Source organism: Rutidosis leptorrhynchoides, chromosome 8 (genome assembly GCF_046630445.1).
Source record: "Rutidosis leptorrhynchoides isolate AG116_Rl617_1_P2 chromosome 8, CSIRO_AGI_Rlap_v1, whole genome shotgun sequence".
Lineage (NCBI taxonomy): Eukaryota > Viridiplantae > Streptophyta > Magnoliopsida > Asterales > Asteraceae > Rutidosis > Rutidosis leptorrhynchoides.
This window is the reverse complement of record NC_092340.1, coordinates 114,574,030-114,601,247: the sequence shown is the minus strand read 5'-3', so window position 1 is coordinate 114,601,247 and position 27,218 is coordinate 114,574,030. Positions and strand designations below refer to the sequence as shown.

The 27,218-nt window shown below is 34.4% G+C and overlaps 1 protein-coding gene and 1 non-coding gene across 2 annotated transcripts; one reads left to right on the top strand and one right to left on the bottom strand.

The window, feature by feature from the left end:
- Nucleotides 1-4,088: 4,088 nt before the first annotated feature.
- LOC139863757 (mitochondrial outer membrane protein porin 5-like) lies at nucleotides 4,089-5,546 on the bottom strand. The gene is made up of 6 exons (XM_071852362.1): nucleotides 5,439-5,546; nucleotides 4,972-5,039; nucleotides 4,729-4,839; nucleotides 4,570-4,656; nucleotides 4,385-4,471; nucleotides 4,089-4,301 (listed from the first exon to the last, which is right to left on the bottom strand). The coding sequence occupies exons 1-6, from the start codon at nucleotides 5,485-5,487 to the stop codon at nucleotides 4,089-4,091; spliced, it is 615 nt and encodes a 204-aa protein (XP_071708463.1). The 5' UTR covers nucleotides 5,488-5,546.
- Nucleotides 5,547-11,573: 6,027 nt separating this feature from the next.
- Nucleotides 11,574-11,680, top strand: LOC139865320 (small nucleolar RNA R71). Its single transcript, XR_011764848.1, has one exon. It is a non-coding gene; the product is annotated as a small nucleolar RNA R71 (small nucleolar RNA).
- The last annotated feature ends 15,538 nt before the right edge of the window (nucleotides 11,681-27,218 follow it).

The following is a 27,218-nucleotide window of genomic DNA, read 5'->3' as shown; positions in this document are numbered from 1 at the left end:
GTTGTTGCAACACAGGCCACTCAAGATCAGTGGAAAGGTTTAGATTGCTTAACCTTTCTTTAGATAGGGAATCATATCTGTCCTAAGCTTATTCGAGAGTTCTATTCTAGTGTGGCCTTAGAGAAGAAGCATGTGCATGCTAATTTCTTTGGTAATGCCTATAAGTGGACCATAGATGACTTTGCAGATCACTTACTATTGCCTTACTGGGGAGCCAAGATTTATTTCCCTAGTAAAGATCTTAGAAAGATTTCTAGCAAATTTGACGCTGGTGGGGTGGCTTCTCATATCACTAAGCCAGGGTATGTAATTGGTTCCAATAGAATTAAGATCAGAGATAGTGATGTTAGGGATGACTTGGTGACTAACATGAGGATTATCAAAAGAAACGTGGTGTTTAGGGATCCAAATGATGATTTGCTATCTGGTACTGAGGCTGTTCTGTTGTACTGTCTTATGGAACGTATCAAGGTGAATTTGAGTCAGATTGTCATTAACGTCATGAAAGACACCTTGGATAATGAGGAAAAACCTTTTCCTTATGGCGTTCTTTTAAATCATTTGTTTAATGAGCTTGATTTGTTTGAGGACACGAATTACAAATTGAAGCCAGTCCCAGAGGATGTTATTGAAGGATAGTTCTAATGCTTGTGATTTCATGTGTTTATGTTTGGTTACGTTTGATGTGTAATTTGATGGCTAGACTGTTAGCCATGGTACTTTGGTTTGTAATAAACAATAACCTCTGAACGATGTAACTGTGCGTGTATTAGTTAATGTGCTTATTATGTTTGTTTATCCATTGATTCGTATAATTAACTAGATACCTCATGATACATGGAGGTAAATGCTTATTAGTTACATTATTTTTAGTGTTTTTCAGTTATTCAGTATGTCTCAAGAACATCAGCAGATATCAGATGAAGAGAATGAACCACAGATCCCGTTATCTTCAGAGTTACCAGGTCTAATTGGACGTGAAAATACAAATGTGCTTGCTTGTGTTGATGAAACAGGGTCTGAAGCTCAAAGACGAGGTTTTGGTCCGATCATAGCTTTTCTGAAGAGATCTAGAATTTTCAAAGCTATCACCACTGAGTGCACTCCTTATTACTCACATCAGAGAAAGTTTTGGGAAGTTGCTAGCATTGTTATTAAGAACAACAAGCAGATGATTCTAAGCTCAGTCAACAATACCATCGTTCGAATCTCTGCTCAGACTATCAGGGAAGATTTGGGGTTTTCAGATAATGATGATATGCCGACTTCTTTACCAATTTTGAAAGTAAGTAGATGTTTGAAGAGATGTGGTTATGCTGGTGATATAACCAAAGCTGTGAAATGTACTAAGCTTCCAAGGCAGTACAGATACTTTACGTACGTTCTTCTGAGATGCTTGAGCCCGATGCAGGGTGGTATCGATGAGATAACCGCGAAGTATAGTTCTATGTTTGTCGCATTGGTTTTGAATGCTGATTTTAACTTCTCTCAAGTTATATTTGATGGGATGGTTCTGAATGTTAAAAGGAAGATACATCTGGTGTTTCCGAGGTTTCTTCAGATTATGCTTGAGAAGCAGGTTCAAGGATTAGTGAAAATTCCTCAGGATGAGCTGAAATAGAATCATTTGAAAGATCAGTCTTTCAATAGGTTTCTTCAGAACAGAGTTGAGGTTCCGGAGAAGTGGTTGATTGGCCATCTGGCTAATGAGAATTATGTGTGTCCGGAAGGTTTACACTGCCGACATGAGAATAGTAATTCTGGAGACGAGACTAATATTACCATTGAGGGTGAAGAAGAAGTGAATCAGCCACCACCGAAACAAACTGGTCCTCGGTTGGTTGATGAAGATGAGGTGACTGCTCTTGATGACAGTCAAGTTAATTTGGTTAAAAGGAAGTTAGCTGAAGCTCCTAAGGTGTCAACTAGAGGGAGGCAGAAGCGTTTGAAAATTTTGGTCAAGGATGGAAGTTCATCGTCTACAACAAAATCACAACCGAAGGTCACTCCGACTGTTCAAGCTACTGGTGATGCTGGTGTTTCTACACAAGTTCCACCCACTCAACCATAACAACCTTCCACTACTCAACAAGTACAAACTTCTCAGCATTCTGAAGTTGTTTCAGGTGATCTAACAGGAATAGTTAATCGGCGATTGATTCAGTTGAGTGCTGATTTTGCTAAATTCCAAAAGGCTGCTGATGAAGACAAGAAGAAGACGGAGACATAAATGTCTGGGTTGAGGAAGTTAGTTGATCCACAACAGTTGAAGATTGATGAGCTTGAGAAAAATGTGGGAAGTCAGGCTGGAGAAATCTTGACTCTTCAGACACGGAATCAAGAATTGACTGAGAGATTGAACGAATGGGAGAAGAAGATTGTGATAGAAGAGGAGGATAATGAACTGGATCCTTTTGGTACTGTTGGTGAAGAAGAAGAGGAGGACAGGGCTCTCGAGCTTGCTAAAGGATATACGGAGGATAACCCACTAAGAAGGGGAGATCCCTCAGGATCTCACCGAAACTGAGCAGGAGTTGATGGAGCGTCTAGAGCGACAAGCTAAGGAATCTGCTGATGCTGCATCAACAGCTTCAACTAAAGCTTCGACTTCAGGGGCTCATAATTTTGATGATGACATGAGTGATTCTGATGTTTTTGATGAAAGTGATAATAGTTTTGATGAAGTTGTTATTGAGGATGAGCCAACTGAGCCTTATTCTCGTTATGAAGGCTGTGATGATGATTATCCAACTTTTGCTGAATACTTTCAGATGAATGATGAACTTTTGAACAGAAAGTGCAAGGAAAAAGAATAGAAAGAGCAAGAGAGTGTTTTGCCGGAAGGTTTCTTGCCGGTGAAGATCAACAAAGAAAAGGTTGAAGTGTTGGAAGAAGAATGGAAGATTTTGATGCGGATTAGGCAGTATGTGATGAAGCCTAAGGTGGAGCCGCAGTTTTTGAAGTTTGTCGAGCACTGTGAGAGTTTACGTGCTAAGGGGAAGATAATAGCCTGGGCTTATATTAAAGAATTTGATATGTATGCGATCAAGAAAGAACACGGAGTGGATTATATCAAGTCTCCATACGAATTCAAATCGTTACCTTATTTTGAGTTTATGCAGGTGGCCAGGCTTAAGATGTTGTATCAGGATTATTGTGAAATTCCTGATATTTTGGTTCGCAAGATAAGAAGATCATATCGGTCACCTAATTTTGTAGATTTTCGACCACAATTTCCAAAGATCTCTTACAGGACGAACAAGAAAACAGGGGTAAGAAGGAAGATTGTAAAATATCAACCTGTGAAGTATATGCGAAAGATTCCATTGAGGAAAATGCCGCAACACTTCAACTCTCGTTTTCGTTGGTGGTATTACGATGAATGCTCGGAGGAAGCGGTTATCGTGTTAGACAAAGATGGAGGAGATGAAAATTAAAGTATAAGGGTTTTGGATCCAGTTTGGTTGAGGAACTGCTGTGAGGAAGATATGTTCACCTTATACTACAACCAGATGCTGTATCGTCCAGAAAATCGTGTGCAGGCTGAACAGTACTGCAGAGTTGTGAAACTTTGTTATCTGAAGAACTGGGTGACAGATCTGTTTACTGAGTGATAACTGAATCTTTCTGCTCTACGGCTAGGTCTTAGGGGGAGTTTGTTGGTGCATGAATCCCCAGCCGTAGTTTATCTTTACGTTTAATACATTCGGTTATGTAATAATGTTTACTTGTGACTATTGATTACGTTTGTGATTGTGCGTTCTTACTTTGTTAAATAATCAATATGTTAAACTGCACACACAGTAGACCGAGTGTGTGTACACACTCGACGGACTGTGTTACTCAGTCGACTGACTGAGAGACACACTCGACCGAGTGTGTCTGACCTGCAGTATATATACGGGTTTGTTTCTCTTTTGTAGGGTTACTCATCCCTTTTACCTTAGTCGACTGGTTTTTCGTCTCCGGAGAACTCTAACACCATATACCACCGAAATATATCGTTTAGGAGTCGATCTAATCTAGTTCTTGTCCTAAGTTTGATTTATTCGATCCCGATACGACCCATATCTCGGTTTAGCTCTATTCTAGTGAATTCCGCCTCTAGGATAGTTTGCAAGCGACCTAAGATCCGTGAATAATCGTCTACACTCTCCAAAGTTCAGACCGGTTACTCCCCGAGTAGCGAGTTTTGCAACCTTGCTTAAAACTACTACATTATAACCATATCTTGGTGTTTCCTGGGAAAAGTGTCGGTAACGGTCACGAGATAAGTAAATGAACTCCCCTTCCCCAAGTAACTTGAACAGCCAAAAACATTATTTGTTTACCTTTTAAAACTACTACATTATACAGAATGAAATGGATAAAGTCAATGAAGTACCTTACTAGTATCAAAATTAGGTAGGTGTAAAGAAGCAATGGCTCTAGTTGACTGTGAAGTATCTTCAGAAGTTAATGTTGTTGCAATCTGCAGAATCAGTCCAATATAAGGTATTATAAACATATGGTTGATTTTGTGACGAATTTAATATAAGATGTACACGATGAATGGTTGAAAAAATGTACCTTTCTAGAATTAGTATCATGGAATATGAATGAAGTAGTTGTGTTTGTTAAAGGCTTAATTCCCTTAAAACTCAATGTCAAAGTGATCTACATAAACAATGCAAGAATGATTTTTTTATGATACTTATTTTAGAAAATTGAGTGAAATATAAAGTATACATTTGAATTTGGGTCGAATTTGACACCAATTGATGAGTTCTTAGATTTGTAAACCGCTCCCACCTCTCCGGTAAAGACGCCATCTTTATTTGCTGCAGTTGATGCAAGTGCCTGCAATTAAATAGTAATCAAACAGTACCACTGCTCAAAAACTAAAAAAAATGATGACTAAATTCTCATAAGATTCACATGTAAAGCACAATAAGGAAACTGTATTCGGCTATTCGCTGGATAATTACACACCAAACCAGATACTCTTGGGGTAGTAATGGAAATTGTTTGATCAAACAGGTAGCCCTTATTCAGCACACCTACACTTAAAAGTAAAAGAAAAAAAGAAAAAAAAGGTGAAAAATTATTTATCAAACAGGTAGTCCTTATTCAGCAAGAGTCAATTTATTGGGGAGTTAACTGTCGCTTAGAGCCTAATTTGATTCTACCATTTTCATGGTTTAAAACCCATTGGGATTGGGTTTTGTCGTTGTTGTTGTTGTTGTTGTTGCTGTAATAGTGGGCAGGGTCAAGTTAACCTACATCTACTCAAATTTGTATAAAGACTGTTTGATTTGGCATTCACACAACAAGATGATATGACTGCAACCTAAAATTTGGTCTTTAATCATAAACCCTACAACCAAATTTGATAACAAAGTTTTATTGGCATTGTATGATAATTAAAGGTAGTTAACATTCAGGTAAAGTGAAATTACCTTTGCATTTCTTTCCGTAGCTTGAGAAAAAATCTGGTCCGGTTTTCATTGTTGACTTAGATTACCTAAAGAGAACAAGGACTTGTTTCTTTTTGGTTATTTTTTTTTTTTTTTTGGCAGGGGTGGTGATGTGCGAGCGGAGGTGTAGTACAAAATAGTTTATTGTTTACTACGAAATATGGCGAAATATGAAACAAGTTTTAATTATTTATAGATGGGATATACCTAAACCTTGCTACAACACTTATAGGCAGTGTACCTAATCGTAGAGTAGTGTAGTTTTAGTAAGTCCGGTTCGTTCTACAGGGAACTAGTGATTACGTACTATATTTTTATAGAACTATATTTATATAAATATATATAATTATAAATAGTAATATTATTATTATAAAAGGGGGTTATCGTTTAATGACCGGTTTGTCGATTTTATATTTTAAGCGTAAAGATAAATGACAATAATTAAAGTGCGTAAAATAAATGACAAAATTAAAATGACAATAAATAAAATGACAGTAAATAAAAGTACGATGAGATATAAAATAACACAATTATGCTTATTTAAACTTCCGTAACCATGATGTTTGACGGTTTGATTTTAATTTATTACTCTGGGTTAATTGTCCTTTGTCCTGGTTTATTTGATACCTATCTGGGTTTTGCCCATAATAGTCCATCGGTCATAATTATAAAATGCTCGTCAAATTAACCTTATTCTCGAAGTCAAATATTCCAACTAATTAGGGATTCGAACTGTAACAAGGTTTTAATATTTTGTTAATAATTACACCAGGTTATCGACTGCGTGTAATTCAAGGTTTTAATACTTTGTTAACAATTACACCAATTATCCTTGTATGTAATCCACCCTTGTTATAATTAATCCATGATACATTAATTTATTCACATGGCCATAATGAATAATAAATTGCCCAATCCAATTGATTAATTAAATGATTGTTAAAGATGCCGTATAAACGTCACTAAATAGGACATTCATAATCATTTAATAAGTATTAGATTAACTAATTTGAAGATAGGTTCGACAGATTCCAACGAGTTGTCATTCAATTAGACAATACCCCTCATCTATTAATAGTCCATAGTCCAATGTTCACAAGTGTCGGTCTTTTGTCCAAACTCAAATTATGGTACAAAATCCAATAACCCCGTCTTTAATATTTAGTCCAACATCACGATTACTTCGGATCAAATAAGCATAATAATAACTTAGTTACGATACATTTATTGAAAATGGAAGAACATAGCTTACAGTGATTATTTATCGCGTAGCGTTACACGGACAGAGTTTTGACTTTAAAACCCTTAAAACATTTCTTACACTAACCCAACTAAACCATAACTTTATTATTAAAATTAACTTAAATTAAAATTATAAATATATATTTATGTTTACAGAAGGAAGAAAAATGAAAAGAGAGTGTGTAGAGTTCGGAAGAAAACGAATCAATTTATAGAACTTTTACTGATCCTGTAGCTCATGCACTCGCATGAGATTTCAGTGTATTTCCCATGCACTCGCATGGCCGCCCAGGACAGGATATTTTTCTTTTCAAAACGTTGGCTGCTGAGTTATTAGAATATATAATATAATATATATAATTATATATATATTATATTATATTCTTGTGCATAGTAGACTTGTAATTTTAGGTCCGTTGTCTCGCGCGTTGATGCTCGGTTTATGTCTCGGTTCCGAATTTTCGAACGTCCTTTCGTACGCTTAGATATCTTGTACTTTGCATTCCGAGACTTGTACTCTTGTAATTTTTAGACGTTTCTCATCAATAAATTGAACCACTTGAATTATATCTTGTACATTTGAGCTTTTTGGTCATTTGCGTCTTCAAATCGTCGTTTTCTTCTTTTGTCTTCGCACTTATTTATTTAAACGAATATTACTTGAAAATAGAACAAATGCAACTAAAAGCTTTACATATTGGAAGGATATTGCGCCTAAATATATGTTCATTTGGAGCACTATCAAATATCCCCACACTTAAGCGTTGCTTGTCCTCAAGCAATATAGAACTTGAAATTAAATCACACTTCACTCGAATCACTTTTTTATTCTCACACTTTATACATCAGTGATTTTGATACGGCGGTATAAACAATGATAGTAACGATGTGATTTACAGTCCCACATGACTATGAAAATTTAGATCCTTTAAAGAAATTGGATCTTTATGAAAACATTTGATCTTTTGAAAATTCATGCTAGATTTTACCCTAGACAAGTTTTCCGGAATAACCCTTCACCGGTGTTTGCAAAATATTTTTGTGGGTTTCAGATTTTCAAATTTTAGCTCAAAACTTACGGTTTTGTGTCACCCACTTGCTAACCTTGTATTAGGAAAGCACACGTCTAGTATACTTGTTCCGTATATTACCTTTTGGTAAACTACCGTCCGGTTGTAGAGGAAAGCGATGAACAAGCAACTGTTAAGGCAATGTCTAATGACATGCAAATAATTATGGTCAAAAACGTGTCGGATGCAATTAATATCCTTTGTAGGAGCAATAGTAAAGATCACCCTATAATTTTTCGGTCTGGAACAAGGTCCTGTCTTCGATCATGCTATGCAACCACCGTTCTTATGGTTGACACCCGATTTGGTTCAGGTGACCTAATGAATTTCGAATGAATTCTCAGGATTTTACGTTCAATGGTAATGAACGCATTGAAAATAGGTTTTCAGAAAATAAATCGTTTTTATTTTTGATCAAAATATTTTCTCGTTCAAGCTCGAGTTTAGATATCATCGAATTCCATGAGTTTGTAATTCTCAATCTTTAAGGTCAATCTCAAGGATTGAGTAATATCAGGCTTAAAAGCTGATTTTTAATCTTTAAGGAGATTATTCTTTCTGGGGGTCTGATTCATTAGTCTTATCAAGCTAATTTGCACGGCGCCCTCCCCATTTTACGAGACAGATCCTTTCATGGTTAGGATAAGTCTGACCACTTGATGACCCTGTTTGATTCTGAGGTCCGTGGATTTTCAGTTAATTTTAGAGATGACTTTTCTAGATTTTTCGTCAACCTACAGCTGGTCTGGACGACAACTTCCTGACCTAAATCAAGAAGCGCGTGTCTTTTTCGGAAGACTTTACTTCCTTTTAATGATGGAATTGATTCATCGTGTAGATCCAGCTTTCTTTCAAATATATTACAGTAAATCGGGTAAAACTGATTAGTTTAGTCCAAAGCAAAAGTACCTGCAATAATCTTGTACAAAATATGTGATATATGCTTTAAAGAACTTGATAAATTTTTCCCACACTTAGCTTTCATTTATTCTTTTCTTTGCCTTTTTATTCTCCTTTATTCTATTTTAAATGAATTCAAGCGTTTTGGGTTGTTTCTCAATTTATGTTCTCTCCGAGGTAACAATAATTTCGGTATTAACACCTAGTTTTATCGTTCATAAATATGTATAAACATGATTTTGAATTCATTTAATTGAAAAAATTTTAAATTTTCACAAAATTTAGTAATTAAACTAAGTGTAAACCCGAGAGAATTTATAACCCTTCCCCACACTTGAGATCATGCAATGCTTTATTTGCATGAAATCAGACTATAATTATAAATTCATGAGAGTGATTAGTGTAGAAAAGTGATTAAAAATACCCAGTTTGTAATTACTAAGCTCATCGAATGATAGATGGCGCACCTCATCGTTCATTCCTTTTGTTGTAATTTCACATATGTTTTGCGTCTTATCGTCAAAATTAGTAGCTTTTGCTGAACTTAATGTCAATCTTTGAAAGTGCGCTGTTTTACCCTGTTTTACATAAGATAAACTACAAACATATATATACATATATTTTATTTATTTATTTTTTTGGCATATTTTAGATCAATAATATTAAAATAATGATAATAAAATTTTCGTCCCGCCCTCGGGTAAAGCAATTTCGGTTCCATGACCTAGTCTTTAACTTACAACGAATTTTAGAAATCATTTTTTAAACTTAATGAAATAAAGTAAATTTTGATTTTAAATTCACACAAAACTTAAATTTAAAATGCATATTAATTTTATACAAAACCTACAAAATAAAAATTCCGAATGGGGGGAGAAACCTAGTTCTTTAGTGTCTGCTAGTGGAAAAGACCAATCAGATTCCATTCTCGGAAACTGCACGAGAACAGAACAACTAACTCTAGACAGCATTTTCTTTTTAGAACATTTGAATCTCCCCACACTTAGGTAGCTGTGGTGTCGAAATTGTGATTAATTTCATTGTCAATTTCTCTTGGACCATAATCAATTTGCATATCTGTGACTTTTGCTTTAAGCCATTGGTCGGATTCCTGTGTAATATCCACAAATTCAACTAGTTTCGCCTTTTCTTTAGGCGATAGATTGGATACTAATCAGTTACATAACTTAAAGTTCCCCTTGGTTCTAACATCGCGAATCTATTTAATAAGTTTCTTCATTGAACTGTTAATAACGGGGTCATTTAATTTCGCATCAACAATGGGGTTCTTTGTTACCCGGTCATCATTAGGTGTTACTTTATCTTCCCCACACTTAGGCGTTTTATTATTGCTAAGCACTACCGTTGGAGTTGGTAAAACAATATGCTTCTCATGATCGTTTTTATTGGTTCAACGGATTTGGTTGGTGGAGATTTAGACTTTAGAATCACAAAGGTGATTGATTTTTCACCATTACTAAGTGTCATTCTACCCTTTCTTACATCAAATAACGCCCCGGTGGACGCTAAGAATGGTCGACCTAAAATTAGAGGAACGTTTGAGTCATCTTCTATGTCAATGACAATAAATTCGACTAGAAAGGTTAAATTACCCACTTGAACGGGTAGGTTGTCAGCAATTCCATCTGGGTGCTTAATGGTTTGATCAAGGAGTCGAACACTCATTTCCGTTGGAGTTAACTCACCTACTCCTAATCTCTTATATAATGAAAGAGGCATAACACTCACACTTGCACCTAAATCTGCTAGTGCATCATACATGACACAATCACTAAGTAGATAAGGAACAATAAATTCACCCGGATCACCCAACCTGGGTGGAAGTTTCGGTGGAACTGTCTTCATCGGGTTTATTTTTATGGTTTTTGTTTCTTGCACTTTCTTATTCTTCTTCTTCTTTTCAAAGGTATCACAAACTTTATTACCTATCACTTGCTCATACTCAACTCCTTTTCTTGGAAACGGGATGGGTGGTATGTATGGTGTCACCACTGGCTTTACATACTCGGGTGGTGGTGGTGTTGTAACTTCTTCATTGTTACTCACATCTAAAACCTTCCCATCTTCTGATTCTGGTTTTTCAGAATTTGTTGACACCATATTAACATTTTCATTCCGATGATTTACTTCAGTATTACTCGGTAGCTTTCCTTGTTCCCTCTCACTCATCATGCTAACAAGAGTACCTACGTGTTTTTCTAGATTCAAAATGGAAGCTTGTTGAGTTCTAAATGACTGATCAAACCTCTCAATTTTTTTGTGTTTGAGATTCCATCAACTTTGCCATCATTTCTTCAGATATGAATTTTTCTCTTCGATTTGTTGTGGTGGTTTATACAAGATGGGTCTTTGTTGATTGAAAGTGTTGTTTTGAGTTGGTTGGTTATTCGGACCTTGTTGGTTGTACGAGTTGTTGTTGGGTCCATTTGGATTGTAAAGAATGTTTTGATTTCGATTAAAGTTTGGCCTTGGCGGTTGATAATTATTTCCCGGCAATTGGTTCATGTATGAAACATTCTCACGTTGTTCCATCGTTTGCTCGATGTGACAATATTTCGTTAAATATGGTCCACCACATTGCTCACAACTGATTCGTATTGCGTGAATATCTTTATTCATCTTTTCCATTAGTCTTTCGAAAGCATCTATTTTTGCAGAAACAGAATCAAAGTCATGGCTAGAATCGGCTCTAGCCGCTTTAGATGAATGAAAGATATCTTTTTCCTGATGTCACTCATGAGAGTGGGAGGCTGTATTATCAATTATCTTGTGAGCTTCGATTGCGGTTTTCTTCATAATAGAACCACCAGCTGCTGTGTCGATGTCTTTTCGTGTGGCGATGTTGACGCCTTTGTAAAATATTTGCACTATTTGAAAAGTATCTAAACTGTGTTGAGGACATCCTCTCAACATCCTTCCGAATCTTGTCCATGCCTCATATAACGTTTCATTTGGCTTTTGCACGAACGTGGCAATTTCTCCTTGAAGTCTCACGGCTTTAGATGCCAGAAAGAATCTTTTAAGAAATTTCTCAACTAAAACATCCCATGTGTCAATCGCTCCTTCAGATAACGATTCTAACCAATCTTTGGCTTATCCCTTTAAAGTCCAGGGGAACAACATAAGATAAATAGTTTCATCCTCAACTTCTCGGATTTTAAATAGATTACAAATCCTATTAAAAGTTCGAAGATGTTCGTTTGGATCTTCTTTTGTTATACCACTAAATTGGCTTTGATTAGTGACCATGTGTAAGATTTGTCCTTTGATTTCAAAATCTGGAGCATTAATATCTGGCTGATTAATGGCGTGACCTTGGCCCGTGCGTATGGCTCTCATTCGGTCTTCCATACTTTGAGGTTCCGTTTCTTCCATATTTGAATTTTTTGAATCTGAATCACTAGAAGATTCTGATTTAACGGTTTGTGGTTTAGGAGGAATTATTAGTGGTTCTGGATCTTGGAATTGTCCTTGAATATCCTACGAGTTCTCAATTGTGAAGTCGGGTTCAAAAAATGGATTATCGGAAATTTGAATTGGAGTACTTGTTTGAATTGATGATGATTCTAAAGAAAAATCAACGGCGACAATATTAGCTAGATGTCTTGATCTGGTTACAGGTGGTGAACGTATAAAAGGTGGTGAACGTTTTGCTCGGTGCATTCATTGAATATCCTATTAGTTATAAAAATAAAAATTATATAAGTTATCAAATTAATAGACTTTTCTGATTTTACCCACGTTTTGAATAGCCAATAGATGTAGCAGGTAGCCAGGACCCTTTAAATCGGAAGCCCACAACTCGCCACTAACAAATCCAACTATTACTACGAACCAGAAAATTTTGGATGTCTATTAATTTAATTGCTTACAATAATTTTTTATCGAAATTTTGAAATAAAAATCTATGTCCTAAAAACTAGAGCGTAGAAATGAAAATGAAAAAGAAAAAGCGCGTCGAAAAACGTCGAAAAATAAAAATAAAAAAGAAAAACGTCGAAACTTAAAAGTCTAAAAACTAAATCTAAAAAGTTGCGCCTAAAGGTATTAAAACTTAAAAGGAATTCTAAACGGAAAACGGCAATTACTTAAAAAGGTACTAAAATTTATAAACTTAAAATGGGGTCGCAAAATTCTAAAGCGTCTAAATTATAAATCTAAAGAAAAAGCAATTAAGGGAATTTACGGCAAAGTTTTAAAAGCTATAAATCTACGGCAAATCTATAACTACGAAACTAATATTACGAACGATAAATATACAAATTACGATTAAACGATAAAAAGACAAATTATAACTAAAAAAATACAAATTTTATAAAAATAATATTTTTATATTATATTTTATAAAAGTATTAAACTATAAATATAAAAACTTAATTAAAACTAAATTTATTAAAACTAATACTAATTATTATTAAATTAAAACCCTAATTAATAAAAAATATATATAATAATTATTAAACCCTAATCGTATTATATGCGTCCGAGGTATCTTGCCTGTCAGTTTAGACCATTCGCTCGCATGGATTTAGAGTACACGGCTCATGCGATCTCATAGGCCTGTAGTCCAGAAAATTTTTGGGCTTCGATCAGGCTTCGGCCCAGTTACTTATTTTTTTTATTTTAATTTATATTTTCTGATTTTAATTTATATAAAATATTTATATAAAATATAAAAAAAAAACTTATATTTAAAATTCTAAAAATAAGAATATTTTTAATTTAATATATCTTAAAAATATATATATTTAAACACTTATATATATATATATATATATATATATATATATATATATATATATATATATATATATATATAGAATTTTTTTATATGTTTTTATATAAATACAAAATATTTTTACAAAATTAGAGAAAAAAAATATAGCGTAAAAATATAGCGTTAAACTTGATGTACGAGCGGAGGTGTAGTACGAAATAGTATTATTGTTTACTACGAAATACGGCGAAATATGATACAAGTTTTAATTATTTATAGATGTGATATACCTAAACCTTGTTACAATACTTATAGGCAGTGTACCTAATCGTAGAGTAGTGTAGTTTTTAGTAAGTCCGGTTCGTTCCACAGGGAGCTAGTGATTACGTACTATATTTTTATAGAACTATATTTATATAAATATATATAATTATAAATAGTAATATTATTATTATAAAAGGGGGATTTACCGTTTAATGACCGGTTTGTCGATTTTATATTTTAAGCGTAAAGATAATTGACAATAATTAAAGTGCATAAAATAAATGACAAAATTAAAATGACAATAAATAAAATGACAGTAAATAAAAGTACGATGAGATATAAAATAACACAATTATGCTTATTTAAACTTCCGTAACCATGATGTTTGACGTTTTGATTTTAATTTATTACATTGGGTTAATTGTCCTTTGTCCTGATTTATTTGATACCTATCTGGGTTTTGCCCATAATAGTCCATCGGTCATAATTATAAAATGATCGTCAAATTAACCTTATTCCCGAAGTCAAATATTTCAACTAATTAGGGATTCGAACTGTAACAAGGTTTTAATACTTTGTTAATAATTACATCAGGTTATCGACTGCGTGTAATCCAAGGTTTTAATACTTTGTTAACAATTATACCAATTACCCTTGTATGTAATCCACCCATGTTATAATTAATCCATGATACATTAATTTATTCACTTGGCCATAATGAATAATAAATTACTCAATCCAATTGATTAATTAAATGATTGTTAAAGATGCAGTATAAACGTCACTAAATAGGACATTCATAATCATTTAATAAGTATTAGATTAACTAATTTGAAGATAGATTTGACAGATTCCAACGAGTTGTCATTCGATTAGACAATACTCCACATCTATTAATAGTCCGTAGTCCAATGTTCACAAGTGTCGGTCTTTTGTCCAAACCCAAATTATGGTACAAAATCCAATAACCCCGTCTTTAATATTTAGTCCAACATCACGATTACTTCGGATCAAATGAGCATAATAATAACTTAGTTACGATACATTAATTGAAAAAGGAAGAACATAGCTTACAGTGATTATTTATCGCGTAGCGTTACACGGACAGAGTTTCGACTTTAAAACCCGTAAAACATTTCTTACACTAACCCAACTAAACCATAACTTTATTACTAAAATTAACTTAAATTAAAATTATAAATATATATTTATGTTTACAGAAGGAAGAAAAATGAAAAGAGAGTGTGTAGAGTTCGGCAGAAAACGAATCAATTTATAGAACTTTTGCTGATCCTGTAGCTCATGCACTCGCATGAGATTTCAGTGTATTTCCCATGCACTCGCATGGCCGCCCTGGACAGATATTTTTCTTTTCAAAACGTGGGCTGCTGAGTTATTATAATATATAATATAATATAATATAAATAATTATATATAATTATATATATATTATATTATATTATATTCTTGTGCATAGTAGACTTGTAATTTTAGGTCCGTTGTCTCGCGCGTTGATGTTCTGTTTATGTCTCGGTTCCGGATTTTCGAACGTCCTTTCGTACGCGTAGATATCTTGTACTTTGCATTCTGAGACTTGTACTCTTGTAATTTTTAGACGTTTCTCATCAATAAATTGAACCACTTGAATTATATCTTGTACATTTGAGCTTTTTGGTCATTTGCGTCTTCAAATCGTCGTTTTCTTCTTTTGTCTTCGCACTTATTTATTTAAACGAATATTACTTGAAAATAGAACAAATGCAACTAAAAGCTTTACATATTGGAAGGATATTGCGCCTAAATATATGTTCATTTGGAGTACTATCAGGTGGCCTCAGCCTCCCAAGAAGAGGCTAAATTCTCATGTACTGTATTTGTTTAATGGGTTAAAGCTGTAAATTCTCCTGTAAATTACCAAACAAAATACTTGAATACTTTTAAAAAGTGTTTTAACTAGTGGTGCCTGACTGATTACTTGTTAAACCGGTAAAATTAATTATTTAATATTTTTTTTAATAGGTTATCAGCAAATTAATCTACTTTCATTTTTTTTAATAGGTTATCAGCAAATTAATTATTTATAACATTTTTTGTTATAAATAATCTACTTTCATTTTTTGCCTGGCTGGTTATAAATAGGTTATCTACTTTCATTTTTTGTTCCGATATATGTTATAAAAAAATAATTTGTTCCAATGTATGACTAACTTAATTCTCCACAAAGATGCCACGTCAACTCGTTTTTTATTTATCCGGTTAATAAGTTCAATGCATTCATATTAGTACACTTTTTAAAAGTACATGACCTACACTATTTTTTTATATAGCCTACATTGAAATAAAAATAAATGTATAAGACATATTTATAATTTTAATCCTTGTTCAATTTAACCCTAAGCCCAAATTATGGAGTATATTTATAGTTCATATTCAAAATTTATAATTATAATAATTTGTACAGTAATTGTTATGACGACGACGATGACTATAATGATGACAATGTCGCCGACGATTACAATGATGAGGGATGATGACGATAACGATAAAAATGACGATAACAATAACAATAATAAAAGGGAATTGAATAAAATAACTTTTATAAGCGTTTAAGAACATTTTATCATTCTCGTACAAAAATTGTGATATTGCCCTCAGGGTTCGCAAATAGTGACCATGTGTGACATCCGAGAATCGGCCAGGAATGTGGCAGTTGAATGAAAATAGAAAAGAGTGGCAGTTAGATATTGAAGGAAAAATTGCAAATTTGGTGTCTAGGTATTTTTTGTCACGACCTCGTTGAGATCCGGTTGTGGCTGAGAATACTCAGTCATCTCATATTTGCGATTTGCGATAACCAAGTATTCTCCGAAACAATCGGATCACATCACACTTTGCAATTTACGTATTAAAGATGTTATGGATTTTTTCGTTCTCGTTAATGGCATCACTAGGTTTGACTACGAAATAAGATTTTCATATAATTTTCGTTATTTTCGAGATAAGATTCTTCGCAATTATGTTATCCGGTTCGGATAAGATTTCTAGATAATATATGACGAGATTTTTCTTATTTTTTTTAGATAATATTCAAGTTGTATAAATAGTGTGACCACAAACTTAAATGAATACGTAGTATAATATAATTGGATTTTTCTAAAGAGAGCCCTTAGGTCTATTTTTAAGAAGTTTAGACATGCATAAAACTTTTGTATTTTGAGCATAACCACCCACTCACAACTAGTAACCAATTCAAAGTACATCATAATAAAGCTTGAATTTAGTTTTAAGTATAACCCTTAGGGGCATCTTTAAATAAATCCAATATAATTTTGTATTTCAGTTTCTCACTAATTACTAGTTTTACAATTGGGGAAATGATAACTACAAAAGTATCTTGCCAACTTCCTACATGTACTACTAAAAAGTGCACATTTTTATGTTTTTTGAGTTTGTTTTTTCAATTTTTCAACTATATTAACAGTGGCGGACACAAAAAGAATTTTCACCGGGGGCGAATATTTTTTTTAAAACGTAAGAATTTTTTTTTTTGGTAAAATATGGAGGTTTTGGGGCAAAATATAGAGTTTTTTGAGCAAAATTTGAAAGTTTTTTAGGCAAAATACGAAGATTTGAGGGTAAAATATGGAGGTTTTGGGACAAAATATGAAGGGTTTGGGGCAAAAAAAAGAATTCTACCGGGGGCAAAATCGAAAAACCGAAAAAATTTGCACTAAAAATTGGAAATCGACTGAAGGCGAGCGCCCCACCCTGCCCCTTCTTTGGTCCGCCCCTGACTATATAAACACAAAATAAAAGAATCCATTCACCATAAATACAATTTCATAACATTTTATACGCATCAAAGTTAATATCCTAACCATACGTGTAAACATATACGTGTAATATATATCATACAATTTTAACTTCACCATGCCTTTTATTTATATACAAGATACCAACAATAAACTCAAAACTTGTAGTTGCCATGAGAAATTGAATAAAAAAGTCAAAAACATATTTTTATGAAATACATGTAGAGAAGTTGACTACATGTTTTTATAGGTATCATTTACCCTTTACGGTTATTAACCATTAAGGTATTTTAGATTTCCTGGAGCCAAAACCGATGACATTTACAAAATATATCTTCGGTATTTTTACCATTGTGATACATCATTGCGTTCATTTACAGGATCAAAGTTAAAACCGATGACGTTTGTTTTTTTTTTTTCGAAAAGCAAGGATATATTAAAAACTCGAGAGCCAAGAAGGGGGGCTCACCCCATTACACGAGAGGATAATTTGCCGAAAAGGCTACAAACAAACACGAGAACTACGTTATTGCTAGCACTACATTACAAGGAATTAAAACAAAAGGGAGTTGCCAAGGAAGCAACTAAAGAACCTACGAATCAAAGCTAAATCAAGCAAGACCACGGATCCGAAAGCCACGTTAACCACTCCAATTTGCGACCCTTAATTCGAGTAGAAATCCATTCAAATGATTTGAGTTGGATCTCCATTAACGCCGTCGGTGAATTCCACGATTTCTTAGAGAATACCATTTGGTTTCGATTCCTCCATATTAAATACGCACAAGTCTATTCCAATGCTTGCCATATCTTCGAACCCAATGGGGAAGAGGAGCGGTTACAATTGCCTCGGAAAGCCTCGTTGATGCTCAAATTTGTAACCGGACCTAACCCCCACCATTTGTAAACACGTTCCCAAATATCCATCGATTGTTGGCAAAAAACCATCAAATGCTCAATAGATTCCACGTCATTATCACATAGGGGACATAAAACGGAGTCCAAATCGATTCCGCGTTTATCAAGCTCGGCCCGAACCGGAATCCGTCTTTTTAGCATCCTCCATATGAAAAGCTCAACTTTCAAAGGAACAAGATTGTTTTTAAGTGTTTCGTCGTTTGCGGATGCGTACCCTCCAATTATTTTTTCGTCGATTGGAGTTGCGAGTCTTTTGGTAGTAAACAACCCGCTTGAAGATAAGTTCCAAACCCACGTATCCGTATCCCTGCCCGATTTAGCATATGAATTCAGTAGGTTCAATAGCTGATTTAATTCATTTAGTGCTCGTCCCGTAGGCTCACGAAGCCAATTCCAGCAGGATTCAACCGAAAGATTGCTCCACGCGATCCTGTCTCGTACCCTTGCATTTCGAACAGCTTCCAAATGATAAAGTCGCTTGAAAGTGTCCTTTAGAGGAGCTGTAATCAGCCACGGTTCTTCCCAAAACTGTGTGCTCGAGCCATCACCAATAAGTCTTGAAAAGGAGTTAGTGAAGTTTACTCCTAAGTCTTCGATAGTATAACCTGCACGCATAATGTTAACCCAAACACTACTCTTTCCATTCGGGATACGAGAACCCGGATGTAGGAGTAGGCCGTTAGTACCATGAATACTTCGAATAACCGACACCCAAAGTGAGTCACATTCGGTTTTGGCCCTCCAAAACCATTTCCCCAACAAAGCAAGGTTTTTTCCCCGAAGAGACCCGATGTTAAGTCCTCCCTCGTCATAAGGCGAGAGAGAAACTTCCCATTTCACCCAATTTAATTTAGAGCACTCACCCGACCCCCCCCCCCCCCCCAAAAAATTTGCGTATAATACTCTCAAGAATTTTGATTACACTCAACGGGGCACGAAAGAGAGAAAAATAATATAACGGTAGGCTACTAAGAACCGATTTAACAAGCGTCAACCTTCCACCATAAGAAACCGTTCGAGCTTTCCAATCCGATAGTCTCTTGTTGAACTTTTCAATAACGGGATCTCAATTTTCTACACGATTCATGTTCTTACCCATAGGTAGCCCAAGATATGTGAACGGAAGCTCACCAATTTTACAACCGACCCGATTAGCCAAAACTTCAACTTCGTCTTTATTGACACCTAACCCTAATAATTGGCTCTTATTATAATTAATTTGTGGAATGCCATAGTGCTATTATTACTTGAAAGAGGATGACCATGACACGTATTCTGGTTTCCATTTGATAACTAATGATTCAAAGCAGTTGCTTCATTTTCGTTGGGGCAGAGAACCTGTCGATGTCTTATATTAAATTAAGTTTTATATTAATTAAGTAGAAAACAAAGATAATTAAGTAGAAAAAAGTAGAAAAACAAAGTAGAAAACAAAGATAATTAAGTAGAAAACAAAGAAAGTTTATGACCAACTAAAATAACTATCACTCCAATTGTATAAAGTTATGCGCATCAAATATCACAATTTCTCTTTAAGAAGTATTGTTAGGATATTAGGACCCAAACAATGCTAGTAATTCTACAAGACTACTAGCCAAGTAGTGATACTATCAAGATCACTTAACCCACTTAATAAACGAAAGATTAAAATGCAAGAAATGTAAGAACGACACAAGATATAACGTGGTTATATGCAATCGGTGTGATTGCTTTAGTCCACGGACCAACTAGAGATCGTTTTATTACTGAATATTTGAGAGTGGTGTATATCAATTGCATACAATGAGTTCTATATATAGGAGAAACAAGAACACCAAGAACAACTAGCTAGGAATCTTCATCATGACAAGTAATCATCTTGTTTACCAAGTAGCTTGCTTTCCACCAACCAATAGCATGTTCACAGCCATATTTTTAGGTGTAAAGTATCCCACTTTGCACCTAAAATGAAAGGTAGACTAAACTAGTTCGAATCCCATGTGATAAAAGGTGCCAGCTTGCTGCTAGGAGGGTGATGCGCCGCATCTAAAAGAGATGCGCCGCATCACAGTGTCTTTCCACGATTACATATTCAATTCTAGACTGAAGGATCAATGCTCAGACCCCGATGCGCCGCATCGGGATAGTGATGCGCCTCATCACTCAGTTTTGATGCGCCATATCAGCTCAATGCCCCGCATCCAAAACCTTCGGCATAAAACGTTCCATGAATGCGCCGCATCCATGTCAAGATGCGCCGCATCCATGTCAAGATGCGCCTGTTTTGTTGTTGTTTAAACGTCTCCATACTCCAACAAATCTCCCACTTGGAGACTTAGAACAAAACTCCATTCATATCAATGATTTTAACCAAGAACATTAAACCACCTTTGATTACCGCCAAATATCATTTGAAACACGCAAGCTCAACACATACTTCGGATGAGTAGACTTTCGATAAAAGGTCTTCAATACTACTTGTTAAATTTGTAACACCATTTACATCTCTAGTTGGAGTCTTCTCTCATCAATTCATGAGAAGACCAATTGAGGTAATGCAAAACCTCAATTTCTCCGTCGTAACCACCTTAGTAAACATATCGGCAGGATTCTTCGTACCAAGGATTTTCTCCAAGAATAAAGTGCCATCATTTATATGTTGTCGAATAAAATGATACCTTATCTTGATGTGTTTCGTACGACTATGAAACACCGGATTCTTCCCAAGATGAACCGCACTTTGATTATCACAATACAAGACGCAATAGTCTTGTCTTTTACCCAACTCGCCTAAGAAGTTCTTCAACCACACTAGCTCTTTAGATGCTTCTGCAATAGCTATGTATTCGGCTTCAGTGGTTGACAAAGCAACACTCTTTTGCAATCGAGATAACCAACTAATCGCCGTCTTCCCCATTGTAAAAACATAACCCGTAGTGCTTTTCCCCGAATCATCACATCCACCCAAATTAGCATCCGCATAGCCTCTAAGTATGAGATTGTTTTTAGAGAAACACAATCCCATATTAGAAGTACCTTTCAAATAACGAAGCAACCATTTGACAGCTTCTCAATGCTCTTTCCCCGGATTAGACATATAACGACTTACAACTCCCACTGCTTGAGCAATATCGGGTCTTGTACAAACCATGGCATACATAATACTACCCACGGCTGATGCATATGGAACCTTTTCCATATCCTTCTTGTCTCTTTCCGTCTTTGGTGATTGACTTTTCGATAGTTTTGAAGTGCTTCCCAAAGGCATAGAATGAGCCTTTGAATCTTCCATGTTGAACCTCTCTACTACTTTCTCAATATATTTGGATTGAGACAAGTATAGAGTACCCTTCACATGATCACGCACAATACTCATGCCAAGTATTTGCTTAGCACTACCAAGATCCTTCATCTCGAATTCTCGAGAAAGTAATCCCTTCAACTTGTTAATTTCGGACATGTTAGAACCTGCAAGCAACATGTCATCAACATACAACAATAAGATTATGTAAGAAGACTTGAATTTCTTCAAGTAGCAACAGTGATCCGCTTCACATCTTAAGAAACCAATCTTCTTCATAAACTTGTCAAACTTCAAGTACCATTGTCGAGGTGCTTGCTTCAATCCATACAAACTTTTCTTTAGCTTACAAACCCACTTCTCTTTACCCTTTACCTCAAAGCCCTCGGGTTGCCTCATGTAGATCTCTTCAGCAAGATCACCATGCAAGAATGCAGTCTTCATATCTAGTTGCTCTAGATGTAAGTCTTTGGATGCAACCATAGAAAGTACCAAATGAATAGTAGTTATTTTAACTACCGGTGAAAATATCTCTTTGTAGTCAACCCCTTCCTTTTGTTGAAAGCCTTTGACTACCAAACGATCCTTGTACCTTTTCTTTCCATCCGACTCATTCTTGATTCGATACACCCATTTGTTTTGCAACGCCCTTTTATCGTGAGGTAACTTCACTAGTGACCAAGTCTTGTTCTTCTCAAGTGATCCCATCTCTTCTTTAATGGCAAGCTCCCATTGTATAGATTCTTTTGTTTTTCTTGCCTCAAAGTAACTTTCGGGTTCACCATTCTCGGTATAGAGCAAGTAGTTTGCTGATGGAGAATACCTAGGATTAGGTTTGGGCACTCTAGTCGAGCGTCTTAGTGTAGGAGTAACCGGAATGGTTGGACCGATTTCATTTGTGTCCTCCTCATCACTAGAACTCGCACTATGTTCTGAATTATCACCGCTTTCCGAATCATCCCCATCATTAGCATTTTCCGACGCCTCACCGTCATTCGGCAATTCCCACTAGAACCTGCAAGATCATCAATAGAAACAGCGTCAAAAGTAACTTGACTCGGTTTAGGACTCCCCGTTTCCGGTTTGCCATAGACCGAATCTTCATTAAAAGTAACATCTTGCGAACGAATTACTTTTCTAGCTTCGTTGTCCCAACAACGATAACCCATTTCATCCGACCGGTAGCCTATGAAAATACACTTCTTTGACTTAGCTTCAAGCTTGTCTTTATCTGTGAGGACCCGTCCTTATCCACCTGGATGAAGTCATCAACATTTGGTCCCATTGCGAGGCGTTGACTTAAATATGCCATGAACGACTCCAAGTAATATCTCTAAAATGAGCAAATGCACAGCGGAAGACTTAATTTGTACCTGAGAATAAACATGCTTAAAAGTGTCAACCAAAAGGTTGGTGAGTTCATAGGTTTATCATAACAATCATTTCAATATCTTAATAGACCACAAGATTTCATATACATAAATATTATAATAAAAATATTCTAAGTGGTTGAGCACTTGGTAACCATACTTAACATTTAATCAACGTCGCATATTCCCTTTATTATGAAATCTCACTACACCGTACCAAGTGTAGTCACTGAAACGAAGTACAGTACAACCGTTGAATACTGGTCGTCCAGTCCGGTTGGGGTTGTCAGGCCCGATAGATCTATCAACAGGATTCGCGTTTACAATACCCATGTAAATAGTAGTTACCAAGCTACAGGGAAGTATGCCAGTGGTACAACTCAACGTAGAATATATTTTTAAGTACTTGTGTCTATTTCGTAGACATTTATAACAGCAGCGCATGTATTCTCAGTCCAAAAATATATATTGCAAAAGCAATTAAAAAGGGAGCAAATGAAACTCACCATACTGTATTTTGTAGTAAAAATACATATGACGATATTGAACAAGTATAGAGTTGGCCTCGGATTCACGAACCTATATCATTTATATATATATATATATATATATATATATATATATATTAACACATAAAATGGTAATCGAACAAATTTATATATTATAAGTGATTTAATAGTTATTTTAATTGGATTTTTCATTAATAACCTTATTAATTATATTGATAATATGAAAATAATAATATTTATGTCAAAATAATAATAATGATAGTGATAATAATAATTTTGATAAAAATGATAATCTTTTTAATAATAATAATAATAATAATAATAATAATAATAATAATAATAATAATAATAATAATAATAATAATAATAATAATAATAATAATAATAATAATAATAATAATAATGACACTTTTAACATAAATGATAATTTATAATGATAATAACAATAATAATAATAATAATAATAATAATAATAATAATAATAATAATAATAATAATAATAATAATAATAATAATAATAATAATAATAATTAATAATGATAATACTAAAAAAAATAATTACTACCTTAAAAGAATAGGTTACATAAAAACAATGCCCTTGCCCAGGCTGGAACATGCGACCTCCAGCTCACACAAAAATTTCCCCAACCATTCGGCCACTTCTATTTTTCAGAATTAAATCCTAACTCAATATATATATCCCGTTTTATCTATAACAGCCCACATGGTTTTGTGTAGTTCGGCCCAATCAGAAAAGCTAATCCTTGGCCCAAGTTAAACTCAAATCAGATTTTTAGTCCAATAAATAAGTTCCAATGGCCCAACTGAAATGAAACTCGGCCCAAAGGAAAAACAATCCAACACATAATGTTTTAAATGGGATTCGCTGAATTATTGGGAATGGTGGGTTCAGTTTTTAGCCAAGGACAACAACATCAATCATCATTCATAATTAATAACTTTCCTTTTTATTATTTCTAACCTTCATCACCTTTTTCCCTAATACAACATCATCACCATCGTTGTTATTGTGAATAGAATGCAGAAGTAGAACAGTCGCTGTAGCAGTAGAAACAGAAGAAGAAACATGGACATAGCAGCAATCGGTAGTTTAGTGATGGGTTTGTTGATGATAAATTCGTTTGAACAGAAAACGGAGGACCATTGTAAGTACAGCAGGTTATATAAGGTGGTGGTCGTGGAAGTCTAACCGGTGGTGAAGGTTGCAATATGGTGTTTATGATTTCTAACTCGTGAAAAATACAACAACTAATAGTGATCGTTGGTGGGTTGTAGTTCTAATGGTTGTGGGTCTTCTTGTATAGAATAGAAACAGAATCGAAACCATGGTGATGGTGATTTTCATTATGGGTTTCGAAAAATAAAAAAAAATGTAATAAATGATATAAATAGATGGTATGTAGTAGTGGTGTAACAGTAATTGTGATTTTTAGTTAGGTGGTTTGATAACGGGTTTGATAGAAGGTTAGGGTTGATGATGATCTTGGGTTCACGAAGAGAATAGAAACCGTGTAATTGTCGGTTGTTGGTGTGGTGGTTCTCGATTAGGGTGGCGGTTTCACTTAGAGAGAGGGAGATATAGAGAGAGAAAGAGAAGGGTGACGAGGTGAGGGTTAATGTATGGTGGTCGTGGTGATGTAGGTTGGTGGTTGTAGATGATGGTTGCAGGTGTTAGAGGGTGGTGGTTTGCAAGGTATTGGTCGACGGTTGTCGATTGTAAAATAGCAAAAGTGATGGTTCAACGAAGGAAACCGAAACAGAAGGTGGCGAGTGGTTGCTGCAGTTATGATGGCCGATGATAGGGGTGGTGATGATGGTTGCTTGCGGCTGTCGAGGTAAGAAGGATAAATAACACACGAAGGTGATGATCAAATTGATTGTTATGGTTGTTTTGTGGTTTCGTTTAATGAAGAATATGGGTGGAGTGAAAATTATGATGCGCAAGTTAATATATGTAATTATATATATATAAATACACACGGTAAGATTCTAAATGATGAGGAGAAGGAACAAAAAAGAATACCAATTAAGAATAGTAATTCAATCTTACACAGTGTCACACAGTAATGCAACCATATTACTTGGAATTTTATACCGACAGTTTTATCCCTTATGGCTATATCGTGTCAATTGCTAAACAGTTAATATCTAAAAGTGTTCCTAAAAATCTCAAATTTTTGGATTGACTATATTTAATTATTTCACTCATTATCTGTTTGAAACCTGATCAAAAAGGTTCGTCTATATTTTATTTTTAATTCCAAGTAATATATACGGAGTACTAAAACTCAACTCTTCAAAGTAAAAATATTTTTAATGATCCCAAATTTTATATATCTTAATTATGGATCATCGTTTATCTTTTTAAAATCACATAAGTTGGAATTAAGTTTATCTAAATAATAATCGAATGATCAACGAGGGTTACAATCATTTAATAATTTTATTTAATTTACATTATATATATAGACCCATTTTATTAACAATTTTATTATTTCATATAATATTTTACATCTTCAATTCTAATAATTAAATCGTATTTTATTTCAAGTTTTCATATACACACACACACACACACACACACATATATATATATATATATATATATATATATATATATATATATATATATATATATATATATATATATATATATATATATATACATATACATATTTATTTACAAGTAATTGTTCGTGAATAGTCGGGAATGGTCGAATATCAATTGAATATATGAAATAGTTTAAAATTTTTGAGACTCAATCTAACAGACTTGGCTTATCTTGTCAAAAAATATAATATCGTATCGAGAGTTTGGTTTAAATTAGTCGAATTTTTCCGGGTCACGACAGTACCTACCCGTTAAAGAAATTTCGTCCCGAAATTTGATCGAGGTCGTCATGACTAACAATAAAAATGTTTTCATGACGAATATGAATTGATAAATAGAGTTTTATCACTATTGAGTAATATGAATAAGACAATTCGATTACTCGAAGGGTACGAATGAAGCTATCACTAAATAGTGAAATGAGAGAGACAAATTTCATCATAACTTTTGACTAGTCATGGTTGAATTTTTGGAAAATAAGGTTCGTCTTAACTTTTGACGTTGTCTCGATTGAATTTCGAAATTCAAGGGATTTAAAAGAAAATCTTGGATATCTATAGGATTTGATTCTTCGGGATTTATGGAAAATTAGGATCCCCTTTAATTTAATGCGATTATCTGTCTCGATTGCTTTGTCTGGTATCTTCTCTATAAATGAACTTCTTTCATTTCATTATTTTCACCACTCCAATTTCTTTTTTTTTTCTCGATACATATACTTTCAAACGATTGTGAAAATGCTTAATCCAGTTCTGATCCTTGTCCTCATCCTTACTATCGCAACATTCATTCTCATTTTCCAACTTCCACCAGAGGAATCTACTTTCTTCTACTTTGCCTTTGGGGTTATAGTGTTTTTAATTCTCCCGTGTCTTTATGTTGCGATAAACATTGACATACACGGTTTGTAACTTATGCTTTGTTATCGGGCTTTATATTCTCCCTTATATTTCGAAGCTCTATGCTTTTGTTTTCTCTTCCCTACTTCAAGTCAAGCAAATAATGGTCCAGAATTCGTAGATATAGA

Excerpts from the sequence above, each read along its gene's own strand:
- LOC139863757 (XM_071852362.1), bottom strand. The coding sequence starts at position 5,487 with ATGAAAACCGGACCAGATTTTTTCTCAAGCTACGGAAAGAAATGCAAA. Across the intron at positions 4,657-4,728 it reads AATTCGACCCAAATTCAAAT|ATCACTTTGACATTGAGTTT; the intron begins GTATACTTTATA and ends TTGTTTATGTAG. Across the intron at positions 4,472-4,569 it reads ATGATACTAATTCTAGAAAG|ATTGCAACAACATTAACTTC; the intron begins GTACATTTTTTC and ends CTGATTCTGCAG.